General features: G+C 40.1%; 3 protein-coding genes across 6 annotated transcripts; all 3 read left to right on the top strand.

Moving 5' to 3' along the window:
- The first annotated feature begins 1230 nt into the window (after positions 1–1230).
- On the top strand, positions 1231–6491 carry upf3a (UPF3A regulator of nonsense mediated mRNA decay). Of its 4 annotated transcripts, none has more exons than XR_015125314.1 (11): positions 1231–1431; positions 2132–2238; positions 2329–2435; positions 2668–2766; positions 2923–3033; positions 3131–3186; positions 3265–3423; positions 3527–3660; positions 4034–4322; positions 4724–4833; positions 5189–5320. XR_015125314.1 is itself a non-coding variant. In XM_086266081.1 (10 exons), the coding sequence occupies exons 1-10, from the start codon at positions 1291–1293 to the stop codon at positions 5375–5377; spliced, it is 1404 nt and encodes a 467-aa protein (XP_086122207.1). In that variant the 5' UTR covers positions 1233–1290; the 3' UTR covers positions 5378–6491. The 4 variants fall into 4 exon arrangements, 2 of the variants coding, with proteins under 2 accessions (XP_086122207.1, XP_086122208.1); XR_015125313.1 differs by having other exon boundaries at positions 1232–1431; positions 4034–4334; XM_086266081.1 differs by lacking the exon at positions 4724–4833 and having other exon boundaries at positions 1233–1431; positions 4034–4334; positions 5189–6491.
- A 117-nt stretch (positions 6492–6608) lies between these two features.
- p2ry8 (P2Y receptor family member 8) lies at positions 6609–10821 on the top strand. Its single transcript, XM_086266083.1, has 3 exons — positions 6609–7604; positions 9231–9544; positions 9888–10821. The coding sequence occupies exons 2-3, from the start codon at positions 9258–9260 to the stop codon at positions 10585–10587; spliced, it is 987 nt and encodes a 328-aa protein (XP_086122209.1). The 5' UTR covers positions 6609–7604; positions 9231–9257; the 3' UTR covers positions 10588–10821.
- A 4822-nt stretch (positions 10822–15643) lies between these two features.
- On the top strand, positions 15644–22876 carry asmtl (acetylserotonin O-methyltransferase-like). The gene is made up of 15 exons (XM_086267216.1): positions 15644–15885; positions 16581–16691; positions 17264–17395; positions 17484–17531; positions 17626–17690; positions 17780–17844; positions 18061–18169; positions 18495–18822; positions 18893–19090; positions 20489–20651; positions 20758–20948; positions 21027–21159; positions 21245–21385; positions 21523–21645; positions 22045–22876. The coding sequence occupies exons 1-15, from the start codon at positions 15832–15834 to the stop codon at positions 22248–22250; spliced, it is 2067 nt and encodes a 688-aa protein (XP_086123342.1). The 5' UTR covers positions 15644–15831; the 3' UTR covers positions 22251–22876.
- The last annotated feature ends 336 nt before the right edge of the window (positions 22877–23212 follow it).

Genomic DNA, 23212 nt, shown 5'->3' with positions numbered 1-23212 from the left:
AAAAACAAAAACCATTGTGGGTGAGAAGTGTTTAAAACTTTTAAAAAGCTGATTGGAAAGGCAGGAATCTGCTGCAGATCAACAGCATTGAACTAACCTGCAGCATTGAGCAGCCACTCACGTGTCTTATTCCAGTTAAGGAGAGGGGTGGGATCTCTGAGCTCGAGTGAAAACACCGAACTTGTCTCCATCGCTTCTCTGAGAGCCACAGGACAGATAGGGTTGTGCTATTTACCGTGGGGTCCTTCTGTTCAATGGAGAGCGTGGAGAGATGGGCTGCACTCCAACTAAGTCAACCGGCATTTACACCCACGATAAGGTCTGCCGGGACTTGGACACCTGCTCCACTTTTGTCCCCAGCATGAAGAGCTCAGAGTCGACACCAGAGGGACCTCGGCTGTGTGCAGAGACCAGAAGCAGCAAGGAAACCTTCCTAAGTAGTGAGTGTGCTGCCAACCTAAGTTCAGTGCTGAGTTAAAGAAAAAAACTTGTTTGTACTTGGAAAGAATAAAAGTACTTGTTTATAAAAATAGGTTTGAAAAAGTGTGAGGTTTATTCCACTGTGGACAAATTCGCCAGTTTGCCGTGTGCACATCCATGCCGAGTCCGATGTGAAGAGATGGCTTTGTTGACCTTTTTGCAGTTCCCTGTCGAGACATCCACGGGCGGTCAGCGAGCCAGTCTTCCTGCCATGAATCGTGGAGTTTTGCGGGCAGCTCATCGTCTGCGAGTCAGTGCGACATGAAGCCCACCTCGGGATCCTCACAGTGACACCGAAAGAGCCTGTCTTATAGAGTTACATACACACTGCGTGAGTGGGAGTGTGTAATTATTGCAAGAACTGTTTCTTACGTACTTTTCGGTACTGATTAAAGACCGTTGTGGATGCTTAAACTAAATAAATGCGTTTTTCAACCAAGTGGATAGTTTCCCTTGTTTATTTATAAAATTGTTTATTTCTATTATTTTAGTTGTTTTGCTTTTTTTTTATTTTAGTTTTTAAATTTTCTTTTCTTTTCTTTCAGTTGTTGACCAAGCTAGAACAACAGCTCCATACAGGGAAACTACGTAAACTTCATACCATAAAACCGCTTAAAAACAGAGAGAGAGACTCCAAAAAGGCTATAAAAGCGATAACAATGTTTGTTGATTAAATAGTTTGCCGCCTGTTCTTTCGGCCTTCGGGATATCAAAGCTGTCTTTTCCAGCCTCTGTCCGCTCGCGACATCACTGTATTCTCGCGAGCACTCGGTGGCTTAACGCGGGCGAAGAGAAGGGAGATGGAGAGAGATGCGGTCTGAAAAGGACCAGATGACCGTGGGCAAGGAGAAAAGCGTCGTCGAGATACAGTTTAGGGACATCCCAAGAGAGCAGGAAAACACTTCCGGCAACCCTAAGCAGAAAGAAGAGAAGAAAGAGGTGTTTACAAAGGTGGGTAGCTGAGCTTTTGAACCGTGTCGCATTGTTTACGCTGCTTGGGGGGGCCGTCATGGAGGAGACGCGGAGGGATCGTTTCAGCACCGCGGACAGCGACGAGAGTTTGAGGCAGTGGATTCACGACGATCCCGTGGATTCACCCACTTACAGCCTCCTCTCAGCTTACATGTCACGTTTAAGTCTGATTTCATTTCATGTAACGACTCTTCACGTTGGTATTTTATGATGACATTCCCATGTAACGTTCAACGGAATGCAGAATACGACTGCTGGCGATTCTCAAAACTGTCTCCGATACACTTCTTGTTTTCAGCATGCATGCCCAGTAACCCCACTTTTAGGCCTTAATATCATTCCCGTGTTCTTTGAATGTAAGAATTGCTGCAGCAGACACTCAGTAATTGTTTAGTGTGTTGGCTCCCATCACTGCTAATGTTTTATTACATCGCTATATCGTGTTTGAGCCTGTTTAAATTCTTTGTTGAGTTAATATTTTCATAGTTTCAATGACTGCGCATTTGCCTCAAGTAGCTCTTTGGTGTCAAGTTTTGAACAACATGAGTTTATATGGAGGGGGTTTTTGGGGTATGTATATGTTGTGCCTTTGTAAAGTTGATGGATTTATTTATCTTACTGTATTTCTGTGTAAAACAAATGTTAAATAAAAATAACAAACATGCAAACATGCTTATAGGTGGTGATTCGAAGGCTCCCACCCAACCTGTCAAAGGAGCAGCTAGAAGAGCAATTGAGTCCACTTCCATCTTATGACTACTTTGAGTTTTTCCCAGCAGATCAAAGGTATCAATATTTTCTGAACTAGGTGATTAAAAGTTCTGTTTTCTTACAAATGTAATTATGAAATTTTGGGATGCCATTTTCTCTTCACAGTCTGTACCCCCACCTGTTCTCCAGAGCGTATATCAATTTTAAAAACCCTGAGGATATCCTGCTGTTTAGGGACCGATTTGATGGCTATGTCTTCATAGACAACAAAGGTACTTCTTGCCTGCTTTTAACACATTTTAACTTTATTGTCACTGCATCACTGTTGGCACACAGGGCCACATTATCCTGCTATGTTAAATGCAAATAAAAGCATGTTTGCTTTACGGTTACAGGATAATCTTTATGGGCAAAGAGGTCACTTTAAAACTTTTGTTGCCATTGTTACTATCTGATAGCTAGTCTGTCAGTGATGGGCTGCTTTCTGTTTCAATATTTATTCAGGCCAAGAGTATCCTGCAGTCGTAGAGTTTGCTCCCTTTCAAAAGATTTCGAAGAAGAAGCTAAAGAAAAAAGATGCCAAAGCTGGGAGCATTGAAGAAGGTAAAATACATTAGAGTCTGTCCTGCTCTAAAGCTGTCCTAAATACAGTTTGTCATTCTTACATGGGTTTAGGATGTTCAGAGAATCAAAAGTGTTTAAATAGGACACATTTAGGTCAGAACTTGTTAATTTAGTATCTGTTCCATTCTGGGTCAGATCCAGAATATAAGCGGTTCTTGGAGAATTACTCCTGTGACGAGGAGAAGTCTATGGCCAACCCTGAGACACTGCTAGGAGAGATAGAGGCCAAGACCAGAGAGCTCATAGGTACAGTAAAATATCTTCATGTGTCCATCTGCCTACTAATAGCGTACCACAGATTTTTATATATTGATTAACTGATTCTATTGTTTCTTGATTTTAGCCAAACGGACGACACCGCTGCTGGAGTACATCAAAAATAAGAAAATTGAGAAACAGGTAGGAAGGCGAAGCTATCTCCAAAGTGTTTTTGAAATGTGAAACATCTATTTCAAGCTGTCCCATCTTCCTCGACAGAGAATAAGAGAGGAGAAGAGAGAGGAGAGAAGAAGAAGAGAGCTTGAAAAGAAGCGGCAAAGGGAGGAGGAAAAGAGAAAGCGGCGGGAGGAGGAGAGACGCAAGCGAAAAGAGGCAGAAAAGCAGAAGAAATTGTCTGACAAAGACATTAAAATTAAGGTAGCCAGTCAGCATAAAAATCTCATTAAATAACCATTGTTGTTTAGATCATGCAGTGGCGTGTAGACATGGAGTTTTTTCTGTATTATTTGTGCTCCTTCAGCTCCTTAAGAAAAGTGACCGGGATGATGATGTGGATTCAGACCGAATGAAGGACAAGAGTGACACTGGAGAGACAGACAGAGGCAAATGGGAGAAAACTGGAGGACAAATAAAGTCAAAGGACCCCAAAGACAAGTAAGGACTGTGAAATCATTCAGACATGTTGACTGGTTTTGATTTTGGCTGACAGAATTAGATCACTACTAGTTAAAATACGGCACCCCTATGGACAGTTTTCAGACATATATATGTACCAAAACATAAATCAATACCGTAAATATTTTGATTGCATTTAACATAACATATTAGCCGCAATATTTTATGTATTCTAAAGGACAATCATTGATCTTTGTAGCATTAATATACAGTTAATAATTACAAATTGTATTGCAGAAAAACCAAAAAATACTTTTAAAAACCTTCCATGATGTCTTATAATGCAAATCTTTTGCAACTAGCATCCTGGTATCTAACCTGGTGTTTCTGCAATCTATATTCTGACCACTAGAGGTCAGCCTGAGAGTGACAAGGAGCAGCGAGAACAGCATGGGCGCAGGCAGAGAGATAAGGATCACCGTGGGAAAGATGAAGAGAGGAAACGACAGAGGCATCACTATGAGTTTGACAAGTTCATGCGGCGGAAGGATGAGACCAAATGGGGGAAGGGCTACTGCCAGGACCGAGCAAAGAAAGAAGGACACCATCATGGCTATTCCTACTGTCCTGACAGTGGAGACAAGATAGGAAAGGAGGAGAGAGAGGACCTGGGTAACAGGAAGGAACGCCTCCGAAACAAGGTGAGCGAGAAGGTGAGCATGAGAATGGGGAGAAGGCGATCGCTGATTGTTTCATCACTAATTTGTTCATCTGTGTAGACTTGTTTCAGATATTGATTTATGTGTGACTGTCTCCATCTGATAGTAGGCCAGCTTATGTTTCTTCCAAGCAGGCCTGTGAAAACACTATTAAATGCATCATAAACAAAGATATCATCAGTGGGTTTTTCAACTTTTTTTTTTGCTCCTGCCAGACTCTCAGACCTGTGAAACCCACACTGTTGTTTGAAGGCTGTCAGTTTCACAGCTTCATTTGTGTTTAGAGCTAGGTGTCAGTTAGTGTAGCCTCAGGCTTCAAGCAGAGATGATGCCAGCAGCTGTAAATTCACTACTTATTTTTGTTTGCTTTTGTTCTTTTTCAGCCACACGGTTTTCAACCCCCAAAATAACAATTTTTAATACCCTATTATTTGAAGCAATTTACCAGATTCTGTGCAACTCCCACTGGAATCACAAAATACTTCAGTAAATGGTAAATGGCCTGTATTTATATAGCGCTTTACTAGTCCCTAAGGACCCCAAAGCGCTTTACATATCTAGTCATCCACCCATTCACACACACATTCACACACTTCAGTAGAGCTTTATATGCAGCAGTTTCACCCAAAAGAACTGTGAACTTGCTTTGTTGTGTATGAATAAGCAGATCCCTTTTAGAAATTGAATGAATGGTATTTAACCTTGGAGATAGTTACTGCAATCACCCATAGTGTGCACTATTGTAATCACAAATTGCAAGTAACCACACATAGTAGGTAGGCTCAGTGTAATCAAGTTGCTACTATATAGCGTATCTCCCATGTCCCTGCGCTCTTTTCTCCCTGCAGGACCGTCCAGCCATGCAGCTCTATCAGCCAGGTGCACGCAACCGGAAGCGCATGAGCTCGGCAGGCAAAGGCTACGACTGCATCCCTGTGGGCCACTCGCCTGAATCCAGGACGGAGCACTGTTATGAGGTTGCGACCATGGCAACGGGGCTGGAGAAAGGTTTTGAGAAAAGTAAAGATGAGCAGTGAGCAGTGTGGACGCTTTAAGGGGTAAAAACGAGTTAATTATTCATCCTTCACCTAAGTTGGTGGTGACAGATTCGACTGGTTATCACTGAGCTTTCAAGATGAATATACCCCGCTGAGAAAGAAAAATCACTTCAAAAGCAGCCTAGTAGTAATTTTTCTGTGTGTTAGGTGTGATGAAATTCAGAGATTTGGGTGTTGGTCAGGATTCTGTTTTGGGGTTTTTTTGCCTGCTCGAGCATGAAGACTTGGAGGAAAGAATACCAGAATGATAGCACAACAGTGAAACAAATCTTTTTTTGTTTTATGCCCTGCTCTTCCTGTGTTCTCATTCAGAGATTGGCGCTATAGCTGCTACTGAAACTGCTCTGCTAGCTACTTTCAACTTCATCAGCACTTGAGCCAGTTATGTGTCATTCTGTGTAGTGATAATATTGAAGTGTGATCCCTGTGGGAGGCAGCTAATTGGCAGCATCCATCAGTAGTTTACTTGTGAGACCATTGCCTCATCCTCTGCATCCTCTATAGTTCTCAGATCATGTATATTTTATAATGCTCTTATAGATTTTATGTAAACTAAGAATATTGCAACTAGAACGTATAGAAAATGGATGTAAACAATGCCAGGCAGGAAATTTTGTGTGTGTTGTTGTGTGTAAAAGCGAGCGAATGAGGGGAAATGTTCCATTTTACTTGCGTGTCTTAAATTTGGTCCATCCTATTTTTCAGGCGTCTCTGTCTCTACAACAGAGATCCTGTTTTTGCGTGTGAGCCAAGCTTTGTACTTGATCACCCAGGAGCCAGGAAGAACACATTCTCTACATTTCTATAAAGTATTTCCTAGAAATAAATTATGTAAAATTGCAAAGTATGGCACCAATGGGTGACCACTATTAATTTTTTATGCTCTTTGCATGGTTTTCTAATAAAGCCATCAACTAAATGTAATGGGGAAGCTACAAATATTCATTTAAAAAGCCTTATATTTTTGTTTTTGTTTTTGCACGTGTCCCAACATGGAAACTGACAGTGTTTAAACATGTAATACCTCTTGGATCATTTTGTTGTTGCTTTAATTTTCCATAAGTGTGATAAAATAAAAAGACTAAACCGTTAATTTTTTCTGTTAGTGTGGTTGTCTAACAGTTTGGGTGAAGCCAGATTTACCTGTGCATAATATGCATTAACAGTTGCTAGTTATGAGTCATTACTGTTTGCATATGAATATAGTTGGTATTCGGTCGTTGCAGGAAGAGTAAAGTTGGTGAAGTGAGACTGTTGAAGGCTGGGTCGCAAGTGACATTGAAGAAAAGTTGCTCATGCATTTTGTTTTTGCTCTTTCTTCAGAATATCCTCACAGACACAGTTTGTCATCTTTCCCCCAGATAAAGCAGAAGTATCATAATCAACAGGAAACCAGCAGAATAAGAGCACACATGTACATGTGCGAAAAACATGCATTCTCACTCACAAGACTCTTAACAACTGTAATATCACATTCGTGGGTATATGTTCACACTTTCATATAGGTGTTGAAGGTGGCAGTTGGTATTTCCTCAGACCTAAAAACTCTCTCACGATCCCTCTTTATAGTCTTTAGTCCTTAAACTTTGTTATTTTTGCTCAGTTTTTGTTCAAATTTATCCCCCCTCCTCCTCCTCGCCACACACTGGCATACATGTCACAGGTTTTACTTTATGCCTTCTCTCTTCTTTATAATCTCACTTAATGAGCAAAAGCGAAAGAGACACTATGACACTCTGGGAACTCCCAAAGACTTTAAGAAGTTTACTATAAATCTGTACACAAACATAGTGGGTTTTTACATTTCCAGTCTCATTTCTTAGAAGCTCTCAGTAGAGTTCGGTCACACAATGTTTTACTAAATAACCGATTACACAGGAGCGCCATAGCTGAAGTTATTATGGCGAACATGGGAAGGAATAAGACGAGCATGTGGGGGAACGTGGCAAGTAAACGTGTGCTCATAAGCTTGAGGTGAGTCACACATGTCTGCCTTGTTGCAAGTAATTTCCAAGACTGAATCTAATGGGTGGCCGTTAGTGCAGTTGGTAGGATAAAGATTGTCACATGATCCATTTCCTGCGATTCTGGCACCGTAAGTTGAAACCCCCATTTCCTCAGCAGCCTTTCTTAGTCACAATATCTGTAACCCATCTATAACTGACACTCAGATGCCAACTTGTGGCTTCAGCGTGTGTTCGCAAAGGTGAGTTCTCAGCTCTTGTATACAATACGCATTATTTCCCAGTGTGTTACTGAATAAAGACGAGCCCAGTTGTTATTGTTATTATTTTAGATGGTTTGTATTCATTTTTACCTTTTCACTAATAGTAGATTCAACATGATGTTTTGTTTTTTGTTTTTTTTAAATACATGTGCTTTAGTTAAAAGTTAAAAAAGGAAACGATTACGACAGCGTTGAGGCGACAACAGTTTGAACAAATTTCATGAGAGGCAATGTGAGTGAGTTTATGTAATGTTAAAATATAATTCTGAAGAACACATTAGTAAAAATGTGCCTTTATAGTGGTATGAGAAATAGTTTTCAGGAAATGAAAAAGGGTAAGTTACCAAAATGGTGTTGTCGTCACTAACAGTAACAGCGATGAAGTAATAACGTAATTCCCATGGCTTAAAACTGAAAGAAACTTTCAATGACTCAAAGTTGGTGGTCTGTAGATTTCACCTTTCTTTGTAATGTGGTAACTTTGTTCACCACGATTGCCATGCGGGCCATGGCGCGTGAGGAAAAAGTGCTTGTATTCACTGCTTTTGCTGTAGCGTTCATCGTCTCGCAGTTTCAGTTTACGGTTTTAAGCCTTTTAAGGATATTGTTTGCTACAGGTTACAAATCAGCTCCCCAGAGCATTTCACAAGATTGAAAAAAATAAGCCATAGCAACAGTTGGCACTCTGCGCCACAAATCATGCATACCTTTTTCCTGTGTGAAAACTCCACCCGACACATGTGCTGCTCGCACGCGAACATCAACACAGAAATAGATTCCTGGAATAAGGGCAAAGGTATTTGTTTCACACCTTGAGATCAATCATTCGTGTTTCTGCAGCAAAATACTGTTTGTAACAGCACTTCAGACAGGATGAGAGGGTTTTTTTCTTCCCTCAGTCATTTATATTGATGTATGAGAAATGCAGGACATCAAGATGTGCTGCAAGCTGTCAGTGCAAACAATCCCTCCAACTGTACTTTAAATTGTGTATGCAATGTTACACTAGTGCTAAGTTTAGTTGATTTTGACACTTTTGTCACCAGGACAGTTCTGCACTGATTTATTTCTTTTCTCTTTTTTTAGTTGTGCTGTGATTTTCATTTGAGTTAAGATTGTGTTTACACTTTCATTGTTGGGAACAAGTGATGTGGTTTCCAATGCTTGTGTGGGCGAGAGCAGTGTCGGTGTTTATCCATTCGGTGTGCTCATCCATGGCTGCTGTTCAGATGTTAACAAAAAGCTGTTATCATGTAACCAAACAGGGTACAGCACAAAGGAATGGTGAAATGGAGTCATTAATTAAGCTTGGTTACTTTGGCCGGGTACATTAAATTTACATGACTTACTCAAATGTAAATATTTCACACTCAAAATTAAAAAAAGATTTCTGACTTGCCGTTGTAATATTAGAGGCTACTTTCAGCTGCTTGATTTTTTATTTCTTTTTTTATTAAGCGATTGGTGTGCATGCTTGTTTAGGTAAATCCAACATATATATTTTTAGAGTGTAAATAACATTTCTTTACTTCCACCAGTATATTGTGAAAAAACTGACTTGTCTTCTGTGAACCTCACAAGGCTTTTCTGAACCCTTGCACACAGGTGACGAGAGACCGCTCGCTTTCAAACATGAAGGTGAATTCCAGCAAACTAGACAACGCCACGATAAACTTTCTGCAGAATTCTGGCGCCGCCATCTCTATCTCTATTTTGTACATATTCATCACCGGCATTAACTTGGTGGGAAATGGCTTGTCCATGTGGCTTCTCCTCTTCCGTACCTCTCCCAAGTCTCCTTCCATCATCTTCATGATAAATCTTACCCTTACCGACATGGCTCTCGGTGCTGCTCTGCCCTTTCAGATCTCCTACCAGCTCCAAGGATATCAATGGAATCTGGGACCAAACATGTGCAGGTACTTTTTATTAAACTCGGACATTAATGGGACAGGGGGATTATTGATTAATCTGCAGAAAAAACTTGCGTTGAAGACAACAAAGTTATATAGATATATCAAGGTATATATATACATGTGCCACAGCTTTTCTTCTATTACACTGATTTTATACAGATATTTCAAGGGAGACAGAGCGTGACAGTCTTGATGCTATGACAGTGAAAGTAGTCACATCTTTAAATAGAAAATATACGAAAGTGTAGTCGAGATTCACTTCATTTTCCTGAACCTGTTACTGATTATTTTTTTACTTCAGCCAGCAATTAAACAGAAAACGTTTTTTCTTTCTTCCCATTTACAGTTTTGTGACCCTCGTTTTCTACTCCAATATGTACTGCTCCATCCTTACAATGATGGCCATCGGTATCGACCGCTATCTGGGCATTGTCAGGCCCATGCTGTTCAGGCGGATCAGGAAGAAGAGACTGATCGCTTTTATCAGCTGCTTCGTCATGTGGGGTTTGGTCCTGAGCACTCTGTATCCACTGATGACGACAGACCTGACCTATCGCGTTCCTCAGCTTAACATTACAACCTGTTTTGATATACTGAAGACAGAAATGCTTCCATCCATGGCGGCCTGGGCAGCCTTCCTCTTCAGCATGGTCTTCGTTCTCTTTCTCTTTCCGTTCTGTGTGACATCATTCTGCTACATCAGTGTCATACGCAAGCTGGCCAGTGATTCAAAGACATCCCAGAAAAAGAGAGCAATCCGTCTGGCAGTCATTGTTCTCTTAGTCTTCACATTCTGCTTTGGTCCAAACAACATCCTCCTGCTGATACATAGCGTGCTGAGACTCTACTATAAGAAGTCTATCTACACAGCCTACAAGCTGTCTCTGTGCTTCAGCTGTCTAAATAGCTGCCTCGACCCATTCATTTACTACTTTGCATGTAAGGACTTCAGACAAAAGCTGAGAGAGATAATACATCTGCAGAGTTTGAGCAGTGGAGATTCAATGAAGATGGAAAATAAAGAGACTTTGTACTCTGCGCAGTGAGGTCAAGAATGAGCACAGAGAAAGGTGTTTTTGAAACCACAATCACCACAGCATAGAGCGAGAATGGGTCAAAGGGGAAGAAAGACTTCAGAAAGGAAGTCAGAGCGGGTTACTCTGAGTCAGAGAAGCTCTTTGTCTTGAGTCAAATCTCAAAATCATTTGTGCCAGTTGGGGTTTTTTTGTTTGTTTTTTCTTTGTGTGTGTGTATAACAGAATAAATGAACATGAAGAGCAGCTGTGTGTCTTGGGTAACTAGTTATCATCCCTGCATTAGCTTTCTATTTATTTTAAAGAATCCATCACCTCATTACAAAGCACATTTGTCATAGGTGGAAAACCCTGTTTCCCCTTATTATTTCTGATCTGACTTTAACAAATGCAGGATTTGTTAAGTGGATTTTCCAAGCCAGACAGAAATCTGATCATGAGCTGGAATAATCCCAATCCACAAAAGACAGACCCCCACAATCACTCGGGCACAAAGAGTTTCTGGCAAAAGCCTGGTGCCACAACCCACAGGACACCCCAGGGGTCCCTTGTCCTTGTGCCACTGCATCAGAAGTGGTTTGGCTGACTGATAGGGATCTACACAATCTTATGCAGGTAGTTTTAATGATGTAGTTTATATGTATATATCTATATTTTAACAAACATTCATATAACAGTTGTTTTTAGAATATATGTAGCATGTGCAATTATGTAGCATAAATCAAATATGTTGTATGAGCCGCACTGTTTTTGACTTTGTAACAATGTATCTCATTATTTTTTTTAAATACCTTCTCTCTGTACTGTGTGTGTATATATATACACACACGTGTGTCTATGTATATATATATAGACACACGTGTGTGTGTGTGTGTGTGTGTGTGTGTGTGTGTGTATATATATGTATATATATATATATATATATATATATATATACACATGTGTGTCTCAGTTTCTTCCATAATATAAATAAAATTGTTATTATTATTACTATTACTTCTTTTATTATTAGTAGTAGCAAGGCTGGACTGGCCGCTCCTGATTTTTCGTTTTAATGGGCCGATGGGGTTTTATTTCTTTTCTTTTTTTTTAATGGTATAAATGAATGGTGGTGGATTGGCCAGTTGGTCATGATCGACTCTGGGCTGGACCAATTACAGCCAAGGAGGTCGAACTTTAAAGTTGAGGTGAGAAGGAACGCGATTTGTCCCGTACTACTTCAGCTAGAAAGTTACTAATTCAATCATGAAACTGATCAGTGATCAGCTGATCGGCTTTTCTCTCTGCGCCAGAAAGAGGAAACCAGCGGAGGTCGCATTAAACAACAGCAGCACGTTGAAGCTTGATCAGCTGTTGTTAGCATTTATTTAATATTAATTTCTAGTATCAGCTGATGTTTGCTGGAGCCACAGCTGTAAAAGCTGCTGGTCATGATGTCTGTTTGGATATGTGGTGAGAGGGAAACATGAAGATGAAACCAGGAGATGTCCTTACTGAATCATCACAGATGAACAGGTGATGGAGAAACAGGTTTACATTTTAGGTTGAAGGGAAGTTATGAACTGTTGCTGAGAGACAAATAACACCAGGATCCTTTGTAGCTGACAGCTGGTAACTGTGCAGGGACGGGTCTAGCAAAGTTTTGCCAGGGGGGCAGGTAGGGCATTAACAGGGAAAGGGGGGCACAAAGAAATACTTTTCTTTCTTATTCTTATGTCTAGCTTTTATTAAATATTTATCTGAATCTTACAACCAAAGTTTTCATCTGATTTAAAATGTATAAAAATCCATTATTGTATTCAGTAAGTATTAAGGTTAGCATATACCCTAGTAAGTTATAGGGCTTTGGAGCGTGATGTCACGGGAGGGGGCGTGGCCACGATTTTTGGTCGAGCCGCCATCTTAGTAGGCCAAACAAAGGGCTACAGGGGCGAAAGCACACGGGAACATCAGCTATGGCTCGTACTTGCTATGTTGTCGGTTGCAATGTTAGATCGCACGATCGAGAAGGGAATAAGCTGGAAAATGGGCTCTCTTTTTATCGTTTCCCCTCCTGAAAGCAACATGAGGGATCTCATGTATCTGATGTTACCAAACGTGAACATCAGGCTTGGTTGGCAGCGGTGAGATGAGCTGATATTGAGTTCTCTGCCATCATTTTTTGTTGGTGTGCTCCCGACATTTTCATTCAAATTCTAAAGAAATTCATATTGCTCTTTATAGGCTTTTAGTTTTAATTTCAATGCGCTGAGGTCATAGAAAATTAGAACAAACATCTTAATGTGTGATGCAGCAGAACTGTGTTCTGTTTATGGAGTAGCTTATCGGTGACAACTTCTCCAGAGTAGTGAGTGGAATTTGCCTTTTTTTTCGGACGGTGTGTTTATCTTTTCTTCTAGAGGAATTTTTGGGGCAGCTGCTGAGGAGAAGTCAATGTTATGTGCAACCTCTGGCTGTATCTTGGTCATATGGTCAACGTACTCACAACGTGGAGGCTCAAAAGCGGCCAACTCTTGTACCCAACCGTTTGTGAATTAGATGTGCGCCTCCAGGGATTTATAATTCCGAAAATGATTCGCGGTGTATGCACTGACTCCACAGACAAGGTACGAGAAGGTATCAGGGTAGGACAATGGCGGTAGGTCTTCAGGGTTTCTACTCCACTGCCGTATTTCATACGGGTCCACATTACCAGTGCACGCTATTTTTTCCAAGTACCGTCTCTTGGCGTCCGGGCGCAATCTGTCTCGATACAGTCCTTTGACTTTTGAGCTGATTTTGAGCATGGTTCTGGAAGTCGTCCTTCCAACACAGTGTGTTTGTTTTGATTCGTGGCCTTCTCAAATGGCGCCGCGCTCCCACAATGCATTGCGGCGTTACGTCAACTCCAAAGCCCTATCTGGTCGTTAAGTCTGACGTCACTAGCCGTGTCTGGGCCTAAACTCCGCTGCAGGTCCATATATCAAACGATCACTATGGCATTACTGAGAGTTGAAAAACTGTCTAAAGTCTGTCATCTTTAATAAAATGATCAGCGTTCTGCTCTACCAGGTGTAACAATTGAGTTTAACATCCAGGCATCCATGAAAACGGAATTTATGACATTTAACGGAGTTAGAAGTTAGCAGGAAGTTAGCTCGCTAGCTTCTATCTAAATACAATATAGCATGTCCTGACTGCGGGGTTTTGGAAACAAATTAAAACGTACAGCTCTGCTATCACTTCCAACATTAGTGAAGACAGAAAACTAAACAGCAGTGAGGTTTGTAGGGTTACTGAAGTTTGGCTAGCTGGTATATAATGATGTGCTACGTGACCGCTAGCGACACAGCATAATATAAACAAGCTAACTTTTTTTCCACTCGATAAAAGTTAAGTTAACGTGAGTGTTCTCGGTGGTCAGGAACAAATGTAATCGCATGGCAGGATGCTGTAAAAGGACCAAACTTCAGCCAGGAGAACAACTGAGATAATCCATCCACAATACGAGGTTAGTCATTCATATACTACTGCATGGGCTGGGCTGTAGTTACATCCTAAGGTTTTAAAAACTGAGCTTAAATAAATGATTAGCGGTAATAAAAGCCGAGGGAGATCAACAGTGATCACTGACTGTTTTAGGAGCTTTTTGAGATTAAATAGAAGAAAATACATAACATTAAACATGTTAACAACACAAAAGCCATATTAAACGCAGACTACTTTAGGCCCGGAAGTAGGATTCGTCATGTCATCACTTAAGGACCGGATTGTATTCTTTCCTTTGGAAAGGTACCATCTGTGCAATCTGCAATTCTGTTGAAGAAAGATGTTGAATCTATTTGATTACTGGAGAAAAATAATAGATTTCTGTGCATTTGTTTTATATGTGCATTCAATTAAAATTGGTTTTGTCAATTAAGCATCTTGAGGCAGAGGGTGGGGGAGTGGTTCCCTATTTTTTTTTCTTTTCTTTTTTTCCTGGGAGTTGGCAACCCTATTAGTTAGGTATATGCAGTGTTGGTCAAGTTACTTGAAAAAAGTAATCAGTAACTAATTACTGATTACTTCCCCAAAAAGTAATCCAGTTACTTTACTGATTACTTATTTTCAAAAGTAATTAATTACTTAGTTACTTAGCTACTTTTTAAAAACACGATTTACAACCTGAATAGGTGATAAAGCGATAGATCTGTCAGCCCAATTCTACTTTTTCTGCATAATCCATCATACAAAATGTAATCAAATGGAAAAGTCTCTTTTTTTAAACTTGTTTTATCAGTTTTAATCTTTTAACTTTATGCATCAAGCAAAAATTAAATTATATGCACCATTCTCTGGCTTGAAGAAAGTAGTTTAACATTTAAACCTATTTTCTGCACGTTCCAGCACATAAAATAAAATATTTTTTGTGTTTACACTCAGTCTTTCAAATAGATGCAAGTAAAACACAGCAGAATATAAATAAAATCAAAGACTAGCGGTCCTGTTGCTCTATTTTCACCTGTAAAGCAGGAGTGAGGTAGGCGGAGGTGTGCTCTGGTGCAGGTGTGCGCAGCGGTCAGGTGAAGAATCCGCGAGTTTCTCTGTGAATTTCCCATTACATCATTGTGCACTCGGAGCTTGTTTAGGGTTTTTTTCGGTGTAAAAAAAAGTTTTCTTCCCACGCACAATGGACACTAATGTTTTTGTCACTTTTTATGGAATCAAACTCAAAGTAAGGTCAGTACTTCCACGTTTTAAACGCTGCACGCTCATACTCTCTCTGTACTCGATATATGATCCATTGTTGATCTACACACAGCTGTTGTCACAAACGTCGCACTCGCTTACGTCACTGTCATGAGACATTCTTGCAAAAAATCACGGTTTTAGTAACGCAGTAACGCAGCGTTCCTACGGGAAAGTAACGGTAATCGAATTACCGTTTTTGCAATAGTAATCCCTTACTTTACTGTAATCAGATTACAGTAACGCGTTACTGCCCATCTCTGGGTATATGTAATTATAAATTAGGTTGTTTTATATTTTTGCTAAGTACTGTTTAGAATACCAGAATTGGGAAGATGGTGTAGGTTTAAGTTTATTATAAAGGCTTTATGACTTTTCCTATAATGCCATGGTGGGCCGGTCACTAGTCAAAATGCCTAGGCTGTTTTTTTTTTTTTTTTGTCCCAGTCCAGCCCTGAGTAGCAGTAGTCGTAAGTAGTAGCAGTAGTTTACTGGTGGAACTGGTGTGCGTTTCTTCGAGACGCCTACTTTATTACGTCATCACGCATGCGTCGTGACGCAGCATGCGGGTCCTGCCGTCAGTTTCCCCGAGTTGTACAGGTAAGAAGGACAGCTGCTATATACATGTACTATAGTATAATAGTGAACACATGAGAGATTTTAACCATGTCACTTTGGGGTGAACTTGGTCGCCAAACGTTGCAGTAACATTTTGTTCACTCGTGGTTAATTTTTTTCCTCTTTCTTCTCGCTCCGCAGCTTTAAACGCTGCAAACTAGCACAAGTTAGCTCAAATGAATTAGTGTTGCTAACAGCAGAGTAATTAAAGCAGATCTTTAGTGTTGTGAACTGTGTTCGTCGAGTTTCATAACGCTGTCAATGTCTTACTTGTGTAAAATATACCTGTTGTGTAATGCTATGCTACTTACGCCCGATGCTTCCTGAAATATGAAGTTGTCTTTATTTGCTGACTTTATGCAATAAATTATTTGCTAAGATTTTATGCAACTGAGTGGGGATTTCTCTAAAGTGCTCACTGTATTCTTTAAGGTCATTGTTAATTGTGCGTGAACACAATACATCCTCGTGTTATATATGCTCAGAGGCGAGAATTGTTCTTTCTTTAAATCTTAAAATACAGTTTACAAACACAAGTTGGATCCTGTAAAATACATAAATAATATATTTTTTTAAAATATCAGAGCTAATTTCATGTTATGATAAAATTAGCTCTGATATAAGGGAGCCGCAGAGGACACATCTGTAATGTTTAACTCTGTTCACCTTGTTGGCAGTTCGACCTAAAGGCCACCATGGTGCTGAACCCAGTCATTTCCAAGCTTGCTGGTAAACTGGTTGTGCTGGCCAGCGCTTCTCCTAGAAGACTTGAGATTCTCCGCAGTGCAGTATGCGTTTTCCTGATTATTCCCTTGTTATTCCTTATTATTCCGTATATTCACAGAATGTAGTTTGAGTTTGCACAATAGGACTGAGTGTAAATGTGTAAAACCCTAGTAGGTAAAAAATCATCTCATCATCATCCCTAGCATGTAGTCTGGTTCATTATAATGGGTGAAATAGAAGGAAAAAGGGAGAAGACATTTGATTTTTAAGTTCTTTAAAACATGGCAGTTTTATGGTGTTGGTTAAAAATTAGCAGTTGTATTAAAGTATAAAAAGCAGACAAATCCACATTAAGAGAGCAGATTTACAGAGCAAAATTTAGAAAAAATAACAGAGTTCAAATCAATCATTGGGTACAAATTTATTTATTTGACACAGCTAGAAAAGCCATGTCAAATAAAAACATGTATAGCTAGTTCACTGAAGGAACTACTTTAAACTTAATTTAAAGGATTATTGATTTAAGAAACCCATACTGACTGGATTTTTCATAGGTTGGTAAATCTGATAAGAGTGGCGTAAGTCCTATTAAATATAACAAGTGTTTTGTTTGCTTTGCCCTCTTATCTGTCAGGGTTTACGTTTCGAGGTTGTGCCGTCCTGGTTTAAGGAAACCCTCGATAAAGGGCTTTTCAAAGCACCTCATGAGTATGCTGTTGAGACAGCCAAGCAAAAGGCCCTGGAGGTAGCCAGGAGGATGCCCTTTGTAAGATAAGCTACTTTTTTATGACAAATAATAGAATTTATTCAGTCAGATGTCATCACTGAGAACACTTTGTCTTGATTTACTTTAGAAACACCTGAAGACTCCAGATATAGTTATTGGGGCTGACACAATTGTGGTAAGACAGAAAAAAGCACAAAAGCAAATGCATTTTCTTAATGGCTACTGTAAAGTTTTTCTTTATTCACTCTAGCCAACTGTTTATTTCACAGACTGTAGATGGCATGATTCTGGAGAAACCAGTGGACAAACATGATGCTTATAGGATGCTGTCAAGGTCTGTGTCAATGGGAAACATTCAGAGTTAACATTAAAAAACCATAAAATGGAAAAAGATATCATGGTGATTTTGTCTTTCTCTTCCAGTTTGAGTGGTAAAGAGCACAGTGTGTTCACTGGTGTAGCTATTGTCCTCTGCCATGAAAAAGAAAGTAAGTACAGACTCAGAAACTGTCACACTTGTACTTTATTTTTCTGTAAAATGAAAGAAATTCAGAAAGAAGCAGTTCCCTATTACAGATCACTAGCACAGATGTTTTAAGCAAAAATAGTAAGAGAAACATTTCTGCCATAAATATGTAGAAGACATTTATTGGGCAATTCTGTCTTGCGACTCTTTTTTTCATTTCTTCAATGCTGCCTTCAAGATGAAGAAGTCGATTACCAGCTGGTAGATTTCTACGAAGAAACTAAAGTGAAGTTTGCTGATCTCTCAGAAGATATGCTATGGGAGTACATCAATAGTGGTGAGCCCATGTAAGTGTGATCTTTTTAACTTTTCACATTTGTAACAGTTATTGTTGACTCTTTCTAAGTATTCGATCAATGGAGGTCATTTAACTGCTTGTGAGTTTCATGAACTTGTTGCTTTTTGGACTTTGATGCCTGATTTTGTTCCAGCTGTGTTTGCCTTGTCCCATTTGACACGAGTCAGCAAACTATGACAATTCTGCTCAGTTCAGAAATAGTGTGAAACTGTTGCAGAATGCATCCAGTAAACAGCTGATCATTTACAGTATGTGTTTATTGATCTTTGCCTACATGTGTTTGTACAAGTGAAACCTTTCTGTGTGTGTCTCAGGGACAAGGCTGGTGGCTATGGTATTCAGGCTCTGGGTGGCATGCTGGTCGAGTATGTCCATGGAGACTTTCTCAATGTTGTGGGTTTTCCCCTCAACCACTTCTGCAAACAGCTAGACCTTATTTACAATTTTTGTACTTCCTCTTTGAAAAGCACGTCTACCCTTCCAAGCTGCAGCGACAATCTTCCCATCTCAGTACCCACCCAGCCCCCCTCCAGCTCACAAGCTCTGCCCAGCCACAACTCATCCGTTCGCAGACCAAGCAGCCCCTGTGACATTCAAAGACTCCACACCCAGATCACCCCCACAGCCAGTCCTGCCCTTAAGGTTTGTTTTTATAACTCTATAACAAAAATCTGTCGCCTTTTGACACTATTTATAGAAAATCTTCCCATAGGTAAAAAGAGAAGACAGTGAAAGTGAAAGTTCACAGACATTGGTCAATAGCACGTCTAAACATACAGACAACAGGAAGGTCAAGCTTCATGACAATGCAACATTACCATCGATAACAAGGAGAGGGCAGGTGACTGAACCTACAAGAGGAGACTTGGAGCGAATCTGTGAACTGATGGATGGATTCAAAGCCTCAAAGGTAATCAGTGCCTTTGTATAAAAAAAAAAGTCCTTTCTGTAAAAGACCTGTTACAGAAAAAATGTCAACTTTATGTGTTTGTTCTTTGTGTAGTTGGCTTCCACAAGATGTAATGAGTAACGTAGCTCAGCTTAAAACCTTGAGTTGTCTTGAGTTAACTGCATCCAAAGCTCACTATTTTTGCAAAATAAAGCTTCCAATCTATACAAGCAAATCAGTGAAACCAATCTGCGGTGGTTTTGCACAGAGACATGTGCTGACATATTTCTTGATACGTTTATGTGACTTCCTGTGTACCCTGCAAGTTGCCTGTGAAGCTTAAGGTGACCACAAATCTTGAGGACACAGATTTAAGCAAATAATAAATACAGGTTTGTGCAAAATATTGAGCTAAAACACATTTCTGGGTTTTCGACGTTAAAAGAAGGGAATTAAAAACCTTTTGGTAAACAAAACTGGAACAATTGCATTTAAAGTTTGATATGTAGTGCAATACATTCACATGTGCAGAGTGTTTCCTGTGGTACCAGTTCCCACACATCACTAAATCTCAGTCTTTCCACCCACATATTTGTATTTAACAGCGGGCAAGTTGCTCTTCTTCCATTAAATGCTGCTTATTTTAGTTTCTTCCAGATAAACATTTGGTGGTTGCTGTCAAAAATCTCAGTTTGAATAGTCCAGCTTTTCAAATGACTGTCTTACCCAGATGTTGCTTTAGTTGCTTACGAGACTGTCAGGCTAAAGTTCACAAGTTTCCACTTTGAGAAGGTGGCACTGCACAGTAGAAGATTACTGCTGTGTTTGCTAAATCTGTTTGTGAAAGTCATTGTCAGTAGAAAGGAGAAGTTCCTCTCAGGTCCTGAACTGCTTTGGCTTACGCCTATCAAATCAAGCGAGGCTTTCTAAGTCCTGAATATTCTGAATGATTGTGGTAAAATGTGAAAAAATAGAAAAAGTGATCACAATAACACCTTAAGTTATAGTTATCAAACCTTTACAGGCAATCATAATGTGTTATTTAATGCGTGGTATAAATCCAGTTCATTCATCCATAACTATGAGCTGGATGTGGGAAACATCAGCAAACTCTGTTTACTTTTTTTACATTTAGCACACAGATTGTTGCTGATCTTGTTGTCTGTCTCTAAAGAAAATAAAGTAAATAATGAACTAGAGAACAATAGTTTTTAGTTGAGATGGTAGCTCACTGGTATGCAGCTGTAGTGGAATACAGTAAATCATGCACTTTGCTATGAATAGAAATGTTTGTGTTACTATTTGAAGAACCAGGAAGCATATGCTTTTCGTTAACAACAATCTCACATCAACATAAAAGGGGAAAAAAAAGCTAACTTTGTTTCTGCATTCCCTTCTACTTTTCCAAAAACATTGCAGGCACTTTTTACAGCATCCAAGTTGTGTTTGTTTGACCTGCTACATAGCCGGCCTGGGCTGGATGCAGCACAGGTGGCCCAGGAGATCAAAGCATCTGCAAAGGGGACCGAATGTCTGCTGGAAGCCTGTGTATCTCTGGGATTGTTGAAGAGTATAGAGAAAGGTTAGCCAGCTCTCTTATTAATTGCATCATGATATTTTTCCCTTGCCTTCAGCAGCAGGCATTTAATACTTAATTTGGAAATATCTTGCTGTCACTCTGTTGTTAGCATGCCAAAAGCCAGTGTATGAGAACGCAGATCTGGCCACAGATTTTCTGAGGTCAGATGCCCCGTGTTCACTGCATGGCTACCTCCAGCACTGTAACGAAACCATGTGGCCACTTTTCTCCCACCTTGAGAGTGCTGTGCAGGAGGGCACCAGCCAGCGTGAGAAGGCCTTTAGCAAGCAAATGCTTCAGGTGGCTATCTCTGATTTCTGTGTCATATATCTGCGGTGCTGGTGAGAGCATATTCAAACTCACCTTCTCTCTTTAAAGGAAACTTCCTCCAGCAGTCGGGAAGGCAAACTGAGATTCATGAAGGCCATGCACAACATTGCAAAAATTACAGGGAAAACCATAGCAACGGCATTTGACCTCTCCACCTATAAGTCAGCCTGTGATCTCGGAGGTAAGAAAAGAATGCAAAACGTTACAGCTTGTCACTGAATATGAAACCACTGCTCTACATCTTTTGTCTTAATTCACTGTCTCAGGGTGCACCGGTGCCTTGGCTTATGAATTCGCCGAAGCTCATCCTGGATTGTCTGTAACAGTGTTTGACTTACCTGCTGTTGTCGAGTTGAATGAATTTTTCCATCCACAGCACCCAGACAACAGGGTATCATTTGTAGCAGGTCAGTTGTTTTGTGACACTGAAAATTGTGACTGAAAGATTGTTTGGATCATATTAGACAGAGTGACAAATATGCCAACAAATTCCGCTCAATCTGTGATTAATTTGAGGGCTTTTTTTCACTTTCTTTATGATCAGGAGACTTTTTAAAAGACGAATTACCCAAAGCAGACTTGTATATCCTGGCGAGGATTCTTCATGACCTGCCTGATGAGAAAGTGCATATACTGCTGAGTAAAATCGCAGATGCATGCACAGCAGGTTTGTAAAGCTATATTCACTCATATGAGTACTTATCTTTACTGAACAGTGAATGTCAGCCAAACATCGCTTCAAACAGAAAGCATATTGTTAATGCTGAGTATAATATTCTCATTCTTCAAAAGCTCTTTTTCTGCAGATGCTTGAAACTGATTTGACCGATTGATTCTCATGCTGTGCTAAAACGATAGGTGCTGGTTAGTTTGGGTTTAACAATGTCTTTGTTCTGAACCGCTGTTGCAAAGAGCTCAGTGTTGAAAAAGACGAAGGCTTAAAGCCAAGTCAGAGTGCTGCCTTGCTTATGCAATACTTTTTTGTGGAAACATAATGTAAAGAGCGAAAAGGGAGTACAAATCTGTTCTCTGATGTTCTGTGTCTGCTTATGTTTCATGTTGCTAGGCTGTGGACTCCTGCTAAGCGAGATCTTCCTGGATGAAGACAGAAGGGGCCCCAGTCGTGGGCTGCTGCAGGCCCTTAGCATGAGCGAGGGGAAACAGAGGAGCGCAACTGAATATAGCCTGCTTTTGAAGAGCCACGGTTTCATCACAGCGCATATCAGACATACAGACAACCTCCTGGATGCCATGCTGTGCATCAAAGCTTAACACTACATGCACAGTATACATTTTGGTGTATGCTGTAGGTAACCGTTGCCAAAATCAGGACTGTTTTTTTGTGGTTCTTTAAAACAAGCTAGCTGATAACCAATAAAAGACGTCTTTGTTTTAAAGTGTTTCATGTGTGCTCTTTACACACTTATAATCCTGAATGTGTTTTAAATTCTCACCTGTAAGATCGCTGAATTGTTGAGAAACACGGAGGTCTGTGTTACCCTAAAGCTTTCATAACCATTAACATGCATTTAAACTTTGCAAACAAATCATTGTGGCTTTCAATCATTTTACCACAATACACGGGGGCTTTGTTCGTGTTTGTTTGCTTGAAGAAGCACTGGCATGTAGAAATGGTGATACCACATTAAAAAAAACAAAAATATCCGGTTCATGAAAATGTCAAGCTTTAAACATGGGTTAAAAAAAGTATTTAATTTTTTAAACCTGGTTAGGGTGGAGCTAATTCAGAGTATGTTGAATACAACAGGATTTGTTGTGTTATAAAATATATTTTATGCTATTGTGTGGAGTAGAGAAACCGTGGCTGCCAGTTTGAGCCTGCTACTTCTTTGGTATAATGCATTAGAGCCCTTATAAATTACTACTAAAATAAAGGTATCCTTTGCAAACCCTTGAAAAATAAGTCTCTTTTTGGTGGCAGTTATTCTGTAAAATGCACCACACCCCGATCACAAGGTCCAGCAAGCCAGCAGACATCAGATCTGACAGGGAGTACAAGTTAATCCTAATACAAGCCATATTTTGTGTTTGCCAGTTTCATCCATGCTTCAAGGCTTGGGCAGTCTTTTTTAACTGGCCTTCTGGTGGCGCATCCACTGGTTTGAAATGTTGGCAGGGAGTAGCCACTCAGGTCAAATGTCATTAGAAGCCTGCGCCAGTCTGCAGCTTTATAATGAGGAAAATAGTCTGTAGCACTGCCTACGTATGTGTTT

The sequence above is a fragment of the Aulonocara sp. 'chitande type north' Nkhata Bay genome, linkage group LG16, assembly GCF_057382095.1.
Source record: "Aulonocara sp. 'chitande type north' Nkhata Bay isolate Kocher_YH1m ecotype deep benthic linkage group LG16, A_spYH_male_GT1.1, whole genome shotgun sequence".
NCBI classification, from domain to species: Eukaryota; Metazoa; Chordata; class Actinopteri; order Cichliformes; family Cichlidae; genus Aulonocara; species Aulonocara sp. 'chitande type north' Nkhata Bay.
This window is presented reverse-complemented; position numbering and strand designations above follow the sequence as displayed.

Excerpts from the sequence above, each read along its gene's own strand:
- upf3a (XM_086266081.1), top strand. The coding sequence starts at position 1,291 with ATGCGGTCTGAAAAGGACCAGATGACCGTGGGCAAGGAGAAAAGCGTC. Across the intron at positions 2,436-2,667 it reads TGTCTTCATAGACAACAAAG|GCCAAGAGTATCCTGCAGTC; the intron begins GTACTTCTTGCC and ends ATATTTATTCAG. Across the intron at positions 3,661-4,033 it reads TCAAAGGACCCCAAAGACAA|AGGTCAGCCTGAGAGTGACA; the intron begins GTAAGGACTGTG and ends TCTGACCACTAG.
- p2ry8 (XM_086266083.1), top strand. The coding sequence starts at position 9,258 with ATGAAGGTGAATTCCAGCAAACTAGACAACGCCACGATAAACTTTCTG. Across the intron at positions 9,545-9,887 it reads CTGGGACCAAACATGTGCAG|TTTTGTGACCCTCGTTTTCT; the intron begins GTACTTTTTATT and ends TCCCATTTACAG.
- asmtl (XM_086267216.1), top strand. The coding sequence starts at position 15,832 with ATGCGTCGTGACGCAGCATGCGGGTCCTGCCGTCAGTTTCCCCGAGTT. Across the intron at positions 18,170-18,494 it reads ATCAATAGTGGTGAGCCCAT|GGACAAGGCTGGTGGCTATG; the intron begins GTAAGTGTGATC and ends TGTGTGTCTCAG. Across the intron at positions 18,823-18,892 it reads CAGCCAGTCCTGCCCTTAAG|GTAAAAAGAGAAGACAGTGA; the intron begins GTTTGTTTTTAT and ends ATCTTCCCATAG.